The sequence below is a fragment of the Aedes albopictus genome, chromosome 2 (genome assembly GCF_035046485.1).
Source record: "Aedes albopictus strain Foshan chromosome 2, AalbF5, whole genome shotgun sequence".
NCBI lineage: Eukaryota > Metazoa > Arthropoda > Insecta > Diptera > Culicidae > Aedes > Aedes albopictus.
Window position 1 is genome coordinate 363,417,552 of NC_085137.1, and position 18,678 is coordinate 363,436,229.

The window sequence follows — 18,678 nt, forward strand, 5'->3', positions numbered from 1 at the left end:
AAGGCTGGTCTGTCGTTTCGCTCGATCGAATGTGCGTGTCGTGTAGAATTGTCGAATGTTTTTTCGCGTTAATTGTTGCAAACAGATCAATATAATCTTGTGATGTACCTTGTGGTTGAAGAGAACTCTAATCTGCATCTGGACACATAGTTTACAAAGTGTTTACGCTACTGTATAACATTAAAAATCTGAAAGTATTGACGATTTGTTGTGATTATTCATTCGCTTATTGTTATAGGAAGCGATCTGCCTGTGTTATCGTCTACTCAGTTCCACTCTACAATGGGCCTGTCGTACGGTTGTGGTAAATGCTCTATGCCCATCGGCGGCGGTCTGGTTGAGCGAATAACTTGTGATGGATGCCGCAAAGAATACCATCTCAACTGTGTACAGATGAACCAGTACCAAATGAGAGTGTTTATTGATTTTAAAAATGCGCTTTGGCTGTGTGACGATTGCCTCTCTGTGTTCCGCAAAAACGTAACTACGAACAATGGGCCAAACGTTCAAAGAAATCAAGAAACGAAGCAAAAGCTCAATATTGAAAACACCGTCAGCCAACTACAGTCTGATGTTGCTTCACTCAGACAATGTTTGACTGAACTGCAGGTTTCCTGTGCCAGTGGTTTCCAACGAACAGATAATAGCATCGTTATGTCGTCCGCACCTCAAGCAAACCTCAATCAGAGAGAAATTTTGTCGCCGATTTTAAATGAATCAACCGAGTTGCAAATGGGTTCCAGAGCAAAACCAAAATCTAGTGGTGATCGTAAATATTGGGTCTTTTTTACAAGAATTGCAAAACATGTTTCCGTTGATGCCATGCGCGAAATGGTATCTAATGCATTGCAAACGCATGGTCCACCCGATGTTGTCAAATTGGTGCCCAGATGGAGCAATTACGAAAATTTGCGCTACATTTCCTTCAAAATTGGCGTTGATTGGATGCACAAGGAAAAAGCCAAAATGCAATCTACATGGCCTACGGGATTGCTGTTTCGAGAGTTCGTGAGCCGAGAATCCGACTACTGGGAGCCGTGAATCGACAGCATTTTTAAAGTTAAATACTGTGAATTTGTTTGAGTTTGTCGTGTTGCTAGTTAATTTTAAATGTTGTAAACATCTTTAATAGTAACTGTTCATTGATTTCCAAGTTTGTATGTTAGTTTGTGATATAGATTATAAGTAAACAAGATCATTGGGGCTTTTTCAAGCCTGTTGATTGTAATCAAATAAATAAAAAAAAAAAAAAAAAATATGGTGGACGAAAACTAACTTGTCTTTTCACGTAAATCGAACGTGAAAATCCTTCAGAGTGCAGAGGGGAAAAGTATTGAAACAGGATTCATTCAAATCAAATCATTAAAATCTGATTCAGATGAAAAAAAAAGTGGACGAAAACGGTAATGCACAATTTTGTATACCTGTAGTGCCGGGAATGGGATCAAAAACCCTAATAATATGTTGCAACTTTTGAAACCGGAACAGGACTTGGATGTCTGTTCTCTGTGCCGAAACTGTGTAAGGAATTTAACGGCCATTTGAAATCAGCAACACAAGTGGCAACATCGTGGCGCTGCAATCGGTTAATTTCCCATACTAATTTAATACACCACTTGAAATGTTTCAACTCACCACTGACTGTGACAATATGGTGTTTGGTGGCGCTAGTGTTTTCATCGTGTATTGGTTTGCAACCTTACTGAAGTGAAGATTCAAATCCTTACACAACTTTCTGAATGAAATTTGTTCTAGCCTGGATGTCTGTTCTCTGTGGTTTCGAAACAGGACTTGGATGATGATTAACCTGGGCTTGTTAGGGGAATATCTGTAAATAAAAAGAAAATCGGGTTAAGTACGGTTCCTTTGAATTCCACTAAGAATTTGCATCCTTTGACAGATACGTATTTCGACCTCAACTGTAAGGTCACAGACAAACAGACGTAACACTTCGAACATTTTTCGATTCAAATCATAGTCACGAAAACATATTCGCCCAATGCTAAAAGGCCTATGTTTGGCCAACCACCAATTAGGTGGCGGTAGTGAGCAAACGTCAAACTCGAACAAAAACGATGCGAGCGCCACGGTTGGGCAGTTGGTCAACTATCAAATTTTGAAAAAGACCGTTAAATCGATGTACGATGTGAATTATCAGAGTGTTACGTCTGTTTGTCTGTGGTAAGGTCGTCTTCAGTGTCTTGTACTTGACTCGAGTCAAGTACAAGACACTGAAGACGACCTTACAGTTGAGGTCGAAATACGTATCTGTCAAAGGATGCAAATTCTTAGTGGAATTCAGAGGACTTGGATGTCTGTTCTCTGTGTTTTTAGCATTGGTGGATCAATGAAGCCAACTTTTCTAACGTTCCCCGCATGTAAACAGAGACGCCACCGTATATGGACATTACCATAATCCATTTTACGAGTCGATTTTATGAATGAATTTTGACAGGAGGTAGCGTTCAATAACCCGTGAAAACCAATATCATCATCAACATTGTTGTCACTTCGTAAAATGGCTCATTGTGACAGCAGTGGAGTTATTTGTCAAATACACAAGGCTACGGTGGCGCTATCTGTTCATTTCATAGCGGTCGTAGCAGTTATTTTAGTGATCCATTGTACGAGAACTGATGCCCTCTTATGAGCAGCACAGGTTTGAGAACGTTTTAGAAAGAGACCGATGGGATGGCCATTTCGAAGATAAATCGATTTCAGACCGATTTGTTTGAATATGTTTTATTTGTATCATTGTGTAGGCAATATGAGTGTCGTTTTTTCCTAAGATTCTCAGAATACCGAATATGGTACCAAGCACACGACGAAAGAAACATTTATTATATAATAGCGTTTACCTTAGAAATGATCCTGCATTCGTTCTCTTACACGCCTTTTCGATACTTTTCGCCATGTGTGAACTCGGTCATCGGCTTGCCGGACACTCCGCAGGTACCTATGCCCACGCGACCATTGACGTTCTCCGGTGAAGCGAATATACTCTTACACTTGACTCCCGCCTTCTTGGTGCTTTTGGCCGAAAACTGCAGCCACTTGTTCTTCTCGGTTTCCCGTTCCTCCTCAAGCTCCTTGAAGCGCTGCAGCTTCTTCTGCTTCTTCTTTTTGAGATATTCCTTCTGGTTAGGTCGCATTCGTCTGAAAATAGAAATGATAAGTTACGTTAGGTTGCTGAAATAAAAACCAGGCGGAGGGCGAACATACTTGTTACTGTTTGACGGGAACACTTCGTTCCTGACCTTTTGTTCCTTCAGCTCGGACAGTGTCGTAGTGCTTCGATTCTGGTAGGCGTCGAATACAACACTGACTTCGCCTCCGTCTGTAATAGACTCAATTGTGGCGTCATAGTACCTGTAGACAAAAAAAAAACAAAATTAATTACATATTCTTGGCATTTTTATCCGTCTTGTGACCAATATCTGTAGGTAGAGATATAATAAAAATACTTTTGCCCAACAATTTTTGATCCTACCTACTATTCTAACACTTACTGTCCATCTTCAATCCATTTGGCGGAGCATTTGTCGCCGACCTTCCAGATGACGGTGGGTTTTGACTGTTTTTTCTCGGCCGACGACGGACCTCCCTCGAAGTATCGGGTGCTGGCGGGTTCGACGTAGGCGCTTTTCTTCTGTTCGGCTTCCTGCTGGGCGCGGATCAAATCCTTGGTCAGATCGATGACCTCTTCGAGATCCTGTTTCAGCTTCAGCAGTTCACCATTTTGCGGGTCCGTCAGTAGAGCCGCTTCCACCTGGAAAGATAAACAGAATACGATACGATGTAAACAAAAATATAATTTTTCCTGGTGCTCTACACGATGCACTGAACTTACCTGCTGCAGTTGTAATTTGTAGTTCTGTAGATCGTCCGCCATTGTGGACTAAATTGAGAGCGAATTCAGGTAGTATATTACAGGAAAATTGAATTGTTTTCAGAAAGATCAGCTCCGCCAATTTCACCCAGAATTTCACTGTATCGAACGAAAGAATGATGAGGTTTTGGTTTTGTTTTGACGTTTTTATATGTGGTAGCGAAAACTTTTAAACGCAGCTTGGTAGCAAATTACAGAACGTACCACAGGTACAGTGCTGACTAGATTTCATGTGTGGCGAGGTATACTTTATAGCTATAGCTTTTACTCGAACAAAAATTTTGTTTTAATGGTTGGGACATAATAATATTTATAATGTTATTATGTACCTATTGAAATACTTTTTCACAAGCAATATGGGATGGTTTGGATGGGTGTACGTTGATTGAGACCTCAGTTTTGGTATTTTTATGTTTTTTAAAGAGCACCTCGAAGAGCACCTTAAACTCATTTTGGATTCCGTTCTCGGAAGGTCTTCCGAGTACGACCCTGACTATTTGTTGGTAGCACCTGTCTGACATTTCATTCATTTTCATTGATGAGTGAGAAGTTCAGTTCGAGTAAGCGGAGTGTTCAGTTTACAAATTTACACGTCTGGATTTACGAGAGTTTGCACTTGCACCAGTGTGTAAAATCACTTTTCATTGAAAAAGTTTCATTCATAGCGTGAGAGGCGTGTATTCATTGAATATCAACAAGCTTAGAGACCTCAACGATCCCAAATGGCTTATCAAGTACGTTAGTTATTAGTATTTAATAGTGTGATCGGGTTGTCGCTGATCCAAAATGATTTACAAGTTGATAAGAAAGTGACGCTCCAGTTTAGTTCGTGATTCATTCTGTGGCGTTCTTTTCTATACTCACAGGGTGGATATCCAGGGCAGCAGTACGGAGGTTACGGGCAACAGCAGCCGGGCGGTTACCCTGGCCAATATGGAGGGTATGCGCCTCCGCCCCAACAAGCTGCCGTCAGTCCCGAAATTCAAAACATTTTCCGCAACGTCGACAAGGACAATTCCGGGAAGATCAATAGTCTGGAATTGCAAGCTGCCTTGATCAATGGTCGGGGTGATCATTTCTCCGATACCGCTTGCAACATGATGATCGGAATGTTTGATCGTGACCGGAGTGGAACGATCGACATCTACGAGTTTGAGAAGCTGTACAACTACATCAACCAATGGTTGCAGATCTTCAAGACCTACGACCGGGATGCATCCGGACACATCGAGGAGGCGGAACTGTCGCAAGGTAGGTTTTCTGTTTCTACCGGTGAACTTTTACCTCCATGGCTCATGTTCCTAGACAGTTGTTCCACAAGATGTAATTACGATGGAAAGCGATAAATTATTGAACAAATTCGCAGATGTAAACACATTTGTAGGACCACCTTGTGTTACCGATTTAACATGGCAAGAGAATATGATTGGACCCCATCAATTCAATAGAGTATTCCAAAGTAAAGTGTGTTAAAAAAAACTTCAAAAGGGCCCCTACAGCCAAAGCTGTAAAGTTCAAATTCACCATAACCATGCCGAGAGTGGAGGGTTTGATTCCCGGTCGGTCCAGGATCTTTTCGTAGGGAAAAGTTCCTTGACATCCTTGGGCATAGAATATCTTCGTGGCGGGAGCGGGACATTTGGCATTAAGGCCGTTTGATATGAGGTCAATTATTATAAAGATATTAGGTATAACGGTCATTTGGCATAATTGACATTTAACATAATATAATTGCACCCTTTATTATGCCAAGTGTCCATTATGCCTGCAGTTAGCCAGAGCCGTAGCGTGCGGTTGGCCAGGCTGGCCCCCGCCAAGGGCGCTAACCACAGAGTGGCGCCGAAAAGGCCTAAGGCAGCCTTAGGCTTAGCCTTGAAGGCTATAAGAAAACAGGATGATGTACAGTCGGGTCTCCTATTAGACGCTGCCACCCACTTTACGCCCGTCACGTTTTCCAGGCTGTCTTTTAACAAATTTAGTTTATTTTTTGTATGTGATGAGTCTATAATCAGAGCCGTAGCGTAGTCCCATGGCGCCTTTGGCAAGCATCCAGGTTGGCGCCCCGCGACATTGGTAATTTTCTGAGTTTGTAGTTATTCATTTTTTTTTTCAAAGTTTCTTTAAAAGTTGCACTTAGTGTTTCTAAGAAACAAATTCCCCTCGATTTTTTTTGTTTTCTTATAATACATTACATATTTATAACATAAATGATGCATAATTTTCTTCAGCAAATCTCACAGTATTTTTTGAATTTTTGTTTCTGGATTTTTAAACTGAATTTTGTTCTCAAAAATATTTAATTGAGTTATAGGGGTTGAGGATTCCAAATGATGCATTTCATAAATTTTCGGCGATTAGTTCAATAGGCTCCACCCAGCTCCACCAAAATTTTTCAATAACTTCACCAAAGATATGTTCTGAAGTTTTTTCAAAACATATCCCAAAAGATCTGTAAGAAAATGTTCAGTAATCATTAGACAAAACATGGACATAGTTGAATACCAGGAGGAATTTCTAAAGGAATCTCTACATCAGTTTTTGTTGAAATCTCTGAAAGAATTCCCGCTGGAATCACGAGCATAAATTATGCTAGAATCTTTGGGGGAATTTCTGCCGAAATTTCCGGAGGAATACTTGATGAAAATTCGGGAGAAATTTCAGCAAGAATTTCAAATGGAATTCATGGACTAACTCTTGAAGGAATTGCAGGAGCTGTTCGTGGAGAAATACTTGAAGGAATGTTAGAATTTGTAGAGAATCACTTTTGGGAAAATTTCTGAAAGAAAATTTAGAAGGAATCCCTGAAAAGGGTCCTTGAGGAGTCTTTGGGGAATTAAAAAAACCCTAGAAAATTTTATGAAGAAATCCCAGGAAGAAGTTCTGAGAGAATCCACGGAAAGCTTCCAAAATAAACCTTAAGATTTTTTTGGATGGAATCAATGGCAGATTTTCCAACGAAATACCTGGAGAAATTCCTAAATGAATTCCAAATTTATGATTTTCTGGAGTAGTTAATAAGGAAATTCATTAGAGGTTTTCTACCGGAATGTTATCAGAAATATATGGAGCAATCCCTAGTGAGCATGGAATAATTTCGGAAGGTATCAATGGAAGTTTTTTTGATCGATGTGATAGATTTTTTTTATAAAGGGATCTATAAATGACTTTCTGAAGGAAACTTTGGTCGAATTTCTAAAAAAAATCATAGAAGACTGGAAGAATTTCCATAAAAAATTCTTGGGATCTCTAACGGAACCTGTTTAGTATTCTCAAGAAAGAATCCATAGAGGAATTACTGACAAAATCTGTTGAAGGGTTTCTAGGCACCTAGTCCTTAGAGATATTTTTTGCAGGAATCACTATACGAATTGTAAAAAAATATTGAAACTCTGGAGATATTATGGAAGATTATTCAATAAAATCCTTGGAAAGAATATAGGGTAGAATCCTTAGTCTAATTTCTGAAAAAAACTTCTAGATAACTTCCTGAAGGCCTCCTTGGAGGAATTTCTAAAGGAATTTAGAAACTAGAAAATTAGAAAGAAAATTAGAAAAAAAAATCCAAACAAATACCTGGTGGAATTTATGAAGGAATTCCTACAACTAAAATAGTTTTTCGAAATGAAAAAGCACATTCTTAAAATCGTCTGAAAAATCTAAATTTTTGAGAATACGGAAGGACGTAAAACACATGATCAATCTTAGATACTGTCAATAATTTAATCTAATTGATAACATTCAAGGAAACAACAGCATAATCCTGTTTTCTTCTAGCCTTAGGCCTTTTCGGCGCCCCTCTGAAGCTGGCGCCCTTGGCGGGGGCCAACCTGGCCAACCGCATGCTACGGCTCTGTCTATACCCGGGTAGACGTGAATATCATAATCATATCTTAAAACGATCAAATTTTGTTGTCATATCTTAATATAATATTGATGAGATATTCAAAAAGTTGCCAAATATCTGCTCAATATCTTATCGTGATATGATTTCAAAATTAGTACTTAATTTGATCTTTGGATAGCCTAGTGCAACCCGCTGTATAAATGTCGAAATTTCCCAACATTGCGCATAAAAACTATTTTAAGTTTTCAACTTTCATTATGCGCCATCCCCAAATAACGTAACGCTTCAGGAGATAGGGGTTTAATAATTTCCGTAACGCTCCAGGGAAATAGGGAATACAGCCTAGCGTTACGACCCATACAAAAAAGTTGGAGTTATCATACAAAAACACATTATGGATTCCGCCAGCTCCTAATGAACCAACCACCGAGTTCAAAAATATCGAATTAAGCGTTACATAATAAATAGATGTTCCCTTATGTACACCACAAATTTTACAAACGAGCACTGGGACAAAAAGGAAGTAGAAGTGGCCTTCATTTTTAATAAGCGGGCTTATGGATGCGACAATTGAAAAAAAAATAACAGAGTAATCGGCACAAAAATGCACATAATCGATACTTGCTTTTATTTAAAAAGGCATAAAAATATATGCTGATTTTACTGATACATTTCTTAATCCCAGTTTATAATTATTTTATTTTACTGTGAGTAAACCAGCAGAGGCTTACCAATTGAGTCCGATGACAACATGAGCTGGACCTCGATGTCGAGCATGCATATGTGGTTCGAATCCTATAAATGACTAACCGGACAATTTGGGAACTTTATCGGCCCGCTAAGCAAAATACGTCCATTTCGAAAAACGGACCGTTTGATTCTAGATTCAACAAAACATACCGCTGCAGACGACAAGCTTTTTGAGTTTCAACCAAGGAATTGCGTAGCGATTCTGCCTCGGGTAGGTACGAACAGACGATAGTCGTGCCGACTACGATCTTCTAAATGTTTCCAAAGTTTTTCTGGGCAACAGTTCACAATAGAGCACGTTCAGTGAAGTACATACTAGATTTTTAGCTGATTTTTATGGCTAGATAGTAAATTCTCCGTTTCTGCAACGAAATTATGCAGGAGGCGTGGGTATTATGATTCTTTGCCTTACTTGGTGCTGTTGGAATAAAACTTTGGAAAATTTTGTTGCAAGAAATGGAGAAAACAATAACACAGTTACCTAAAGTTTTGCTCAAACACCATTAGGTTAGGCAAGGAATAATAATAGCCAGGCTTTTTGCGTCATTTCGTTGCAGAGATTGAGAATTTCCCTTCTCACCATACAAAAATTCAGCTCATTTCTACAATCTAGTACTTCACTGATTGCGTCCTATTGGTGGAAATTCGTCCTGTTTTAGGCGCAAAATAAACCAAACATGTTTCTACGCATGTCGTTTTTTAAGTTTGGATCACTAGTTTTGTTAACAATTCAGAGAAAGAACATAAAATGTGAAATCGTCTAGAGAAAAGTACTTTCTTAGTTTAGAAAAACATACAATTCCTAATTGAGCCTTAATTCATTTTTATTTTCCATACCATCACGTCAGTTTGCAAATTTTGGGTGGAAACTATTAATATTCTGCAATAGAACATTTATCATTGAGAAATCTGAAAAATACTGCTCAAGATCAAAATAAGCTCTTCACATTTCCATCTGCAACATCCAGAAATCGAAAGATCTGGAAATTACTGCTCAAAATCAAAATCAGTTCTTTGACACATTCATCTATAACATCCGAAAATTGTAAGATCTGAAAACTACTATTCAAGATCATAATAAGTTCTTTCACACACACTCATCTACAACATGGCGGGACCAAACCAACACAACTACCATGACTCGCAAACACCTTGGAAAACGTAGAACTTGATGCTCTTGTTACCTCCTATTTTCAGATATGAGTCGTAGTGCAGTGGTAATGTCACTGCTTATTAATCATAAGGTCATAAGTTCGGTTCTGGTCGCGGCCATTTTTCTTTTTTTTTACTCTAATCCATCTGTCAGATCATTTTATGATATTGATTAGATGTGCTGTAGCCCAGATCTCCCCAGATATTAGTCTGATCTTATAACATGAAAATGAGATATTATTTTGTTCTTCCCCATACTAATTTTTGATCTTATTTTTGATCTTTTATCTCATATGTCAAACAACCCAATAGCTAATTATGATCTTGAGTACTTCACTGAGGAATATCAAATGATGATATTGTTCTGATTTTTACTTCTACTAATAAACACTAACTGCTCTAAAAAAATCAGTTGGATTGGATGCAAGACAGCTGAGAAATTGCGGTGGGCGTAAAGGGGGTGGCAGCGTCTAATAGGAGACTCGACTGTAGATGCTATCTTGAATGTTATCAAGATTTCACTATTTTCAGTATTTGAGATTGATAATATAATTATACGTTTTTCCGTATTCTCAAAAATTCAGATTTCCCTAGTTTATTTTAAGCATTTACCATGATGTTTACCTGGGAATTTATCTTCTATTTTGTTTTGAGAAACTATTTTAATTGTTTAATGAAGAAGCAAAACAAAATGCTTTTAAAATTCTAGTAAAAGTTCCTTTTCCTAAACATTCTTACTGAGGAATGTCTTGAGGTTATTTCAGAGGATTTTCTTCGCGATACATCTTTTATTTCTTTAGATTTTCAGGAATTTACATAGGAATTGATTCAGAAATTAGTCAAGGGATCCCTCCTAATATTTATCTACAGAGTTTATTAAATAATCTTCCATAGCTCCGTCAAGAAATTTTGGCAAATATTCTTTCAAAAATTCTTTCAGTGATGAATTTGTGAATGTTCTTCAAGGATGCCTTCAGAAATCCCTGCACAGACTCTTTCAAAAATTCTCCATGCTTCGTTTTCTTAATACTTCTATTTCACATTTTTTCCTGGATTTCCCCTGAGAAATCTTCAATGAATTTCTTAAGAAATTTTCCAGAGTTTCCAATAAAAATTCTTATACAGTAATCTTCAGAAAGAAGAAAGATCTAATTTCGCTTAGGAAACCTTCCATTGATTCCTTCCGAAATTGTTCCATGTTCATTAGAGATGGCTCCATACATTTCTGCTAGAATTCCCCTAGAAAACCTTTCAAGAATTTCCTCATAAAATCCTCCAGAAAACTCTTAATTTGGAACTTCTTCAGATATTTCTCTAGGTATTCCGTTCAAAAATCTGCCATTGATTCTATACAAAATGTCTTTAAAAGGTTTTTTGAAAGCCTTCCATGGATTCTTTCAGAAATTTATCAGGGATTTCTTCATAAAAGCTTCTAGGGATTTACATATTAAGAAAATCCTCAAGCTATTCCTGGGAAACTTTTGCTGGGATTCTTTATAAAATTCTCCAAGTATTCTTTCAGTGGTTCTTCACAAATTCTTACAAGCATTCCTTCATGCATTTCTCCACGAACTACACCAAGGAATTCCTGCAGGAAATACTACATGAGTTCCATTAGAAATTCTTGCTGAAATGTTGTTGCATAATTTTAAAGCTTGTATCCGCAATAATCAGGACACAGAAATATAGCTGTAACTCTGCAGTAGATAAATAAAAATTGCTCAAATTTGGCCTGATAATATCTTAAGATGTGTTAATTTCACCTGCAAAATTTCATGTGAATCGGTGCAGTACTTTTTGTTGTAACAATGAAACAGTAGAACGCGCGCAATTGAATTTTGTACAGGCTTTGGTTTAGCTTGTCAACGCTGTAACTTTTGAATTTCATAAAGGAAATGGCTGAAATATTGAACATAAACCTCTCAATCTACTTTACTTGCATAAACAAAATTTCAGAAAAATCGATGCACTATCAACAATTTTGTAGTCGAAACATATAATGGGGCTGAACGTGATTTTAGCCCCTCAGACAACAATTAGTCAGCACCCCTTATTGTTTCGATTATATTGTTGAAAGTGCTATACCAATAATCATCAAACTTTTGAGGCATAATACACACATAATCAACTACCTTCTGTTAAAATTTCATGAAAATTGGCAGAGACATTCAAAAGTTATGAATGGGCAAACATCGCACATGAAAAACATGAAACATGTTCACTAACACTAACCCCTATCAACAGCAGTAACTACCAATCCAATTGATAAAAGTTGATGAAAGTTCTAATACATGAAATGCGCTGAGAATTTGATCGTTTGTATGATTGTATGTGATGAACAGTCGACTAAGTTTTCAGTTAGATCAGTCCACTGGAACAGGAGATTTGCATCGTTATAGTTCCGAAGGTAAGGCATTGTCCATTTATAATCCGGACGCAGATAATCACTTATATCTCAGAGGTGGAATAACAAACAGAAAATGTAAATCCCTCAAAGATAATTTATACATTTTCTCCTTTTTTCCGCGTTAACTTCCTTGAAAATCTGCACAATGGTAGTAAATTTTAGCATCAACCCCTTCAGTGTATTTGTATCACAATCGGGCCATCTCTGTATTGTCCTAAGATCCTCTACCAGTCTGATTAGGATTCCAAAGAAACTTTGCCAAGCATTTCTCTTCTTGGTGGGGGCTCTTTATATATAGTATATATTTTCGCCCATCTAACATGGAAACAATCTAAAATCTATAAATCTTTTTCAAATATGTTAATGTAGGAAGGTATTAATGCCATTAGGGAAGAATTTTAAAATTTCATGCATTTCTAGCCAAATTTGTAGCACAACCGATGTTGTAGTTTTTGCGAAATTCAAAGAGAATTTCTAGTCGATCCCTGCAGCAATCTTTGGAGAAGTTGCAGATCGATCACCACGAAGAAAGAACACTTAACAAAAATTTATTCTAAAGCGATTGCTAGGGAAGGTTCTCATGACCTCCCGAAACAAAATTCACAAAACTCTGAAATGCTGAAGAAATTTTAGAGGGAATCCATGATAAGTTCCTGATAGAATTTTTTATTTAATTTTCAAAAGAATTTCTTGAAAATATTTAACGGAAAACTCGGATAAATATTTAGCCAATTTCCCCACAAATTTCTTCCGATATTTTATCTAGGGATCTATGGGTTTTATCAATTTGTCATAAATTCATCCTTATTTCAGCAAACAAATCTCTTAACTCACAAAACTTCGTTTGCCAAAACAAAAAGCGACTTCACTTCCTCTGATGAGGAAATATTGGAATGTTTACTTAGTACCCCGGATGTGTAAATATTACATCTTCGTATTAACCTGATGTATTTTCTGGGCTTTGGCTCGGAGTATTATAACTATAGAATTCATTGAGTGGGTCCTAAATAGCTTTGCTCCTTTCAAATCTCCTGAAGCAGTTGGGATTTATCTTATTTTGCTTCTGAAAAGAATTGATTGTTTCAAACATGTTTTGAAAAAAAAAACTGCTTGTTTGCAGTTTTGCTGCACGGTATATTCCCAAATCTTGGCGGAATATTAATGTAACGTTTATTCCGAAAGTGGGTCGTGCGTCGTATGAAGAAGCAAAGAGCTTCAGACCTATCAGTTTGACCTTTTTTCTTCTGAAATGCTTTGAACGCATTGTGGATCATCACATCGGTGATGTTCATCTTGCCAACGTGCCTCTTCATGTGAACCAACATGCCTACCAATTTGAAAAGTCCACTGTGACTCTTTTACACAAGGTTGATTATGATATCGAGAAAGCATTCACTCAAAAGCAATCTTGGTTGAGTGTTTTCCCAGATATCGAGGGTGCTCCTCTGATAACGTGCCTTTCGATGCCATAATGTAAGCCGCACGGAGTCATGGTATATCTCCATCGATTTCCAATTGAATTCGCCAAATACTTAAGAAACGACATCTTTTCTCGATATTGCGTCAAGCAGCGATTAGAAAATTGAGTGTTTGTGAATGCCCCCAAGAGGGAGTCTTGCCACCGCACTCAATAATAGCGGTTTTCCTACTTATGGCTTTGCCGACGACTACCTAACATTGTTAGTTGAGCACCCTTTTCAACCTGATGCAAGTTGAGGGTTGGTGTCGCCAATATGGCCTTCTGGTTAATCCGAGTAAAACATCTATTGTTCTTTTTACGGAAAGTCGAAACTGATTCTGAAATTGATGTGACTGAACAGGTAAAGTACGTTGGAGTCATTCTTGATGATGCTAAACATTCCTGAACACCTCATATTGAGTTCAGAATCAAGTAAGCTTGTATGGCCTTCGGACAATATCGGCGAACTTTCGGTACAACTTGGGGTCTTAAACCCAAGTACACTCCCGTTCAAAAGTTTGGGGTCACCCCCTCAAAAACATGTCATTTTTTTAGGCCCATATCTCCGCCAATTTGTGTCCGATTTCAAAACTCTAGGTTTCATTCAAAAGATAATAAGTCAAAGAAACTTTGAACATGATTTAAAAGAAACTTTTTCAAAAAAATTTGTATGTAAACTTAACCCAAAGTCGCCAAATTTTCTAAAAAATGAATATGAACTTACGGCAGTGTCGCTGGAAGTTGGGTCAACCAAATTTTAAGATGAGAGCGGTAATATGACCCATTTTCTATTAGCTTTCAACTGCTTTTTACAGAACTTTGCTAAAAAATCTAGAAAAAAAGTTATTAAGTAAATTAATCCTTGATGTCATCGACCAAAAGTTTGGGGTCACCCCTCAAAATGCTGTATCGGCCAAAAGTTTGGGGTCACTATCGTAAAACATGGAAAAGTGATTTGTTGATATCTTCGTCATCTTTCATTCAATTTTAATTCTTCTTGGCTTATTTGAAACAAAATGAATGATACTTACTGCATAGACATTGAACCACACATATTTGTTGAAATTTACATACTAAAACTTAACGTAAAGTTGCCTCATTTTTTGAAGTGTGGTAAAATATGCTAACTTTACATAACATTTTTATATACAAAAATCGTTAAATACGTTAAGTTGAAGACATCAAACGTAAATTTAGTTAATTATCTTTGAAATGAGCCAAAAATAATTAAAATTGAACTATAGATGACGAAGATATCACCAAATCACTTTTCCATGTTTTACGATAGTGACCCCAAACTTTTGGCCGATACAGCATTTTGAGGGGTGACCCCAAACTTTTGGTCGATGACATCAAGGATTAATTTACTTAATAACTTTTTTTCTAGATTTTTTAGCTAAGTTCTGTAAAAAGCAGTTGAAAGCTAATAGAAAATGGGTCATATTACCGCTCTCATCTTAAAATTTGGTTGACCTAACTTCCAGCGACACTGCCGTAAGTTTATATTCATTTTTTAGAAAATTTGGCAACTTTGGGTTAAGTTTACATACAATTTTTTTTTGAAAAAGTGTCTTTTAAATCATGTTCAAAGTTTCTTTGACTTATTATCTTTTGAATGAAACCTTGGGTTTTGAAATCGGACGCAAATTGGCGGAGATATGGGCCTAAAAAAATGACATGTTTTTGAGGGGGTGACCCCAAACTTTTGAACGGGAGTGTATATCAAATGGATTTACACAACTATATTGGCCTATAGATGACTTGTGTTGGGCGAAGTGAGAACGATCCAATTAAAATTAGGCCACCTCCAAAGGATGTACTTAATGGCGATGTCTGGAGAGTTCTGATCAACTCCCGCGGCAGCGCTCGAAGTTATCTTTGACGACGTCTCACTACACGTTCATCTAAAAAAAAGAAGCACTTTCTTGCGCTTACCGTCTACGGGTATTTGCTTTACTAGAAGAAATTCATGTGAACCGCAGATCGACACATTCCTCGTTGTTTCCACTTTTGATAAATTGGGACAAAGTGCAATATCCCATTTAGGACATTTTCCACGAAATGCCCTTCCCGCGAAGAATGCACATCTGGATATCTGGAGAGAAGTATTTTAGACGGCATCGTATGTTACACAGATGGCTCCCTTTTCGAAGGTCTAGCTGGTGCTGGTGTCTACTCTCGTGAGCTAGGGCTACATCAGTTTTGGCACTTGGCAGACACTGCACCGTTTTTCAGTCAATGCAGGTTTTTCAGTTAGTTATCGCTTGTCGAACTCAAATCGAGGAGCTGAATTCAGCAAACGCTGCTCACATTGTATGGTTACCTGACTATTCTTACATCGCTGAATGCAGCATGCTGGTCAAAGGATTGACTGGCCAATGCTGACTCAGCTATCACATGACGAATATTCATCAAGCTGATGCATTCGTATGTGATAGCTGTGAATCAGATCATGGAATTTCGTATCATTTGATATCTCACTGTCCAAATTTGCACAACTGCGTTTCAGTAGGTACTCGGTCAACACTTATTAAATAAAACTGACTTCGAAAACCTGAATTTTCAGGATCTTATCGTGGTAAAAAGTTATAGACTCTCTTTACGCTTTATGCGTTCTTACAGTGTCGTTTTCAGGGCGTTGTTTGAATCCTCTTACTTTTATGCGTTAATGTCCTCTTCCAGGGTAACTTTTTCTCTACCTGTCTATATCCCGATCCTTATTGTAGTTTCCTTCCTTCTTTGAATCCACAAATATAAATGATATTATCAAATAATTTCCTTTTTCTTGGCGTTATATCTCCGGAAACAAGTTGGATGTATGCTCGCATTAAATAGCGCTCTGATTTGCAAAACTCCATCCTTAGTTTTAGAAAAGCATTTCATATGTTGTAGCCTCTACCATAATCATTTCTATTTCCAGCCCTGACCCAAATGGGATTCCGCTTTTCGCCACAGTTCATCCAATTCCTGATCGTGAAAAACGACCCAGTGCATCGGAAGGACATCTCCGTTGATCAATTCATAGTGACTTGCGTACAGATCCAACGTTTCACCGAGGCGTTCCGCGCCAGGGACACGGAACAGAAGGGAGTAATCACGATTGGATTTGAAGATTTTCTGAACGTCGCCCTGACCACCACATCTTAAAACCGGGATGGGACCGACGGTTGGTCGACGAAGGCATATTCGAAAACACCCACTATTAAGTTTAAAACGCTATTAAATCAACACTATTGGATCTGACCAGATCAGGAGTTTCCAACGACACATCATCGCTGGCATTCACGTAAAAATAGTATTGCAGAAGGCTACTTCCCGGTTATCGCGGAAAATTGTACACACTATACGAGTTAATTTTCTTCTACTTTGACTATACATATATTTATTTAGAACAAAGCATTTTAGCATGTTCCATTATGTGCGCTCTGTAACGAGATTCACGCAGCTTGAAGAAGTGCGAAGTGAAGGTTATTTTGGTAATAAATCTGAACGGTAGGTATACAAAACTGACCGACGTGCGTGTGGTGTTTTGTGTCTTCCGAAAGAAATCCATCCATACCTACTACTATTCCCGTTGAATAGATATTTTTAGACATCATGGAAAAAAGTGTACAACATATGTGTACCGCGATGCTAGACTGCGATTACGCACTCGTGATTTTGTTCCTTCTCAAAACTCGGGACGGAGGTAGTTGATTCAGTATATTTGTTGTAATCAATGACATTGACGCACAAGCAGTTTTTATTTTTTCAATTGAAAAAATAATAAAACAGTGATGACATGATTCTTAAGAAATTTAATAATTAATTTAATTCAACATCTTCAGCTAAGCTTGAACAGACTGAATAATCTTAATTTAATTGCTATTAATACTGCTAATAGGTACTATTTTTAGAACTGTTTAAACCACTTTTCCAGTGGACGATTCTGCGTATATTCAGTGCGATGAAATGCAGTCTTGCATACGCGCCAACTTGTGACCTAGTTGGGGGGGCGAGGCCTCTCAAAATCAAGCAAATTCGTAAAATTTCGACGCAGTTCATCTAGTTTAGGTATATTTACGTGAAAACTAATGCATTGAGCTAAAAAAAATTGAATTTTGTTCAATTTTGGAGAGCTTTGCCCCCCCAACTACGTCACAAGTTGGCGCCTATGCAGTCTTGTCTAGAACAACGTGTGTTGTTCTAACCGTCGCGCCGTAACCAAGAAGTTGCAGGAGGGCTGGGCAGCCAATTCGGCTACTGAGAATATCAAATGCAAACATCCTTTGGAGATATTCTCGTCGCAATGTTTCCAATTATGTCAGTTGACATCAGTGGTTATACGGCGGCAATATCACCAAATCGTTCCTCGGATCCGGAGAGTAAAACGTGCAAAGCAGCGTTGCACTCTTTCTAGTCTACCAATATGTGTCTAGATTCCAAAGTTTGGAGCGAATTCCATAAGAGCTAGTTTGTCAAGGTTCCCCGATTTCAGCGCCCCTTCACTGGTACATTCCCATGGATGAATTTTAGGAACAATCTTTGAACGAACCGCATAAGTAATTCCTGAAGGAACTGCTGGAACAACTTCTGAGAGAATCCATGGAACAACTTTTAAAGAAATCCCTGTTAAAATTTATGAATTAATTCTAGGAATATTGAAGAAGTCTCGCCGACGAACTTTTAAAAAGTCTGAAATAATTGTAAATGAATTCATAAAAAAAATCTGAAAAACATGATTTTTTAAGAATCCTTAGATGGTTTTTCTGAAGGAATTCCAGAAAGAAAACCTGAAGAACCACCTTGAAACTCCTGGTGGAATATCTTACCTAACTTCTTGAGAAATTTTTGGAATAAAAAAAATCCTGAAGAAATCCCCAAAAAAAAAACCTAAATCATTTTTCAATGAATTCCTGGAGGAATCCATAGAGGAATATCTGCAAGAATGTCTACCACCCTTTCCACAAGAAACCTTATGCTTCGAAAAAATCTGAGATCTGAGAGGAATCTCTATGAAAAACAAATCTAAAGAAATTCGTAGATGAATGCAAGATTTTTCGGAAGGAATTCTTGAAGTATTTTCTAAACTGATGATAAATCGACTGATTTGGTGGAATTGATTATGTTTGGCTACGCAGTCATTTATTGAACAAACGACGTTCTTTATTTGCCCGACGTTTCGACACGGGGATTGT

General features: G+C 37.8%; 2 protein-coding genes across 2 annotated transcripts; one reads left to right on the forward strand and one right to left on the reverse strand.

The window, feature by feature from the left end:
- Nucleotides 1-2,728: 2,728 nt before the first annotated feature.
- LOC115256971 (survival of motor neuron-related-splicing factor 30) lies at nucleotides 2,729-4,019 on the reverse strand. The gene is made up of 4 exons (XM_029856189.2): nucleotides 3,851-4,019; nucleotides 3,510-3,769; nucleotides 3,223-3,369; nucleotides 2,729-3,156 (listed from the first exon to the last, which is right to left on the reverse strand). The coding sequence occupies exons 1-4, from the start codon at nucleotides 3,890-3,892 to the stop codon at nucleotides 2,886-2,888; spliced, it is 720 nt and encodes a 239-aa protein (XP_029712049.1). The 5' UTR covers nucleotides 3,893-4,019; the 3' UTR covers nucleotides 2,729-2,885.
- Nucleotides 4,020-4,422: 403 nt separating this feature from the next.
- LOC109415865 (peflin) lies at nucleotides 4,423-17,006 on the forward strand. The gene is made up of 3 exons (XM_019689811.4): nucleotides 4,423-4,623; nucleotides 4,756-5,140; nucleotides 16,422-17,006. Exons 1-3 carry the CDS (start codon nucleotides 4,612-4,614, stop codon nucleotides 16,646-16,648), a joined length of 624 nt encoding a protein of 207 aa, XP_019545356.1. The 5' UTR covers nucleotides 4,423-4,611; the 3' UTR covers nucleotides 16,649-17,006.
- The last annotated feature ends 1,672 nt before the right edge of the window (nucleotides 17,007-18,678 follow it).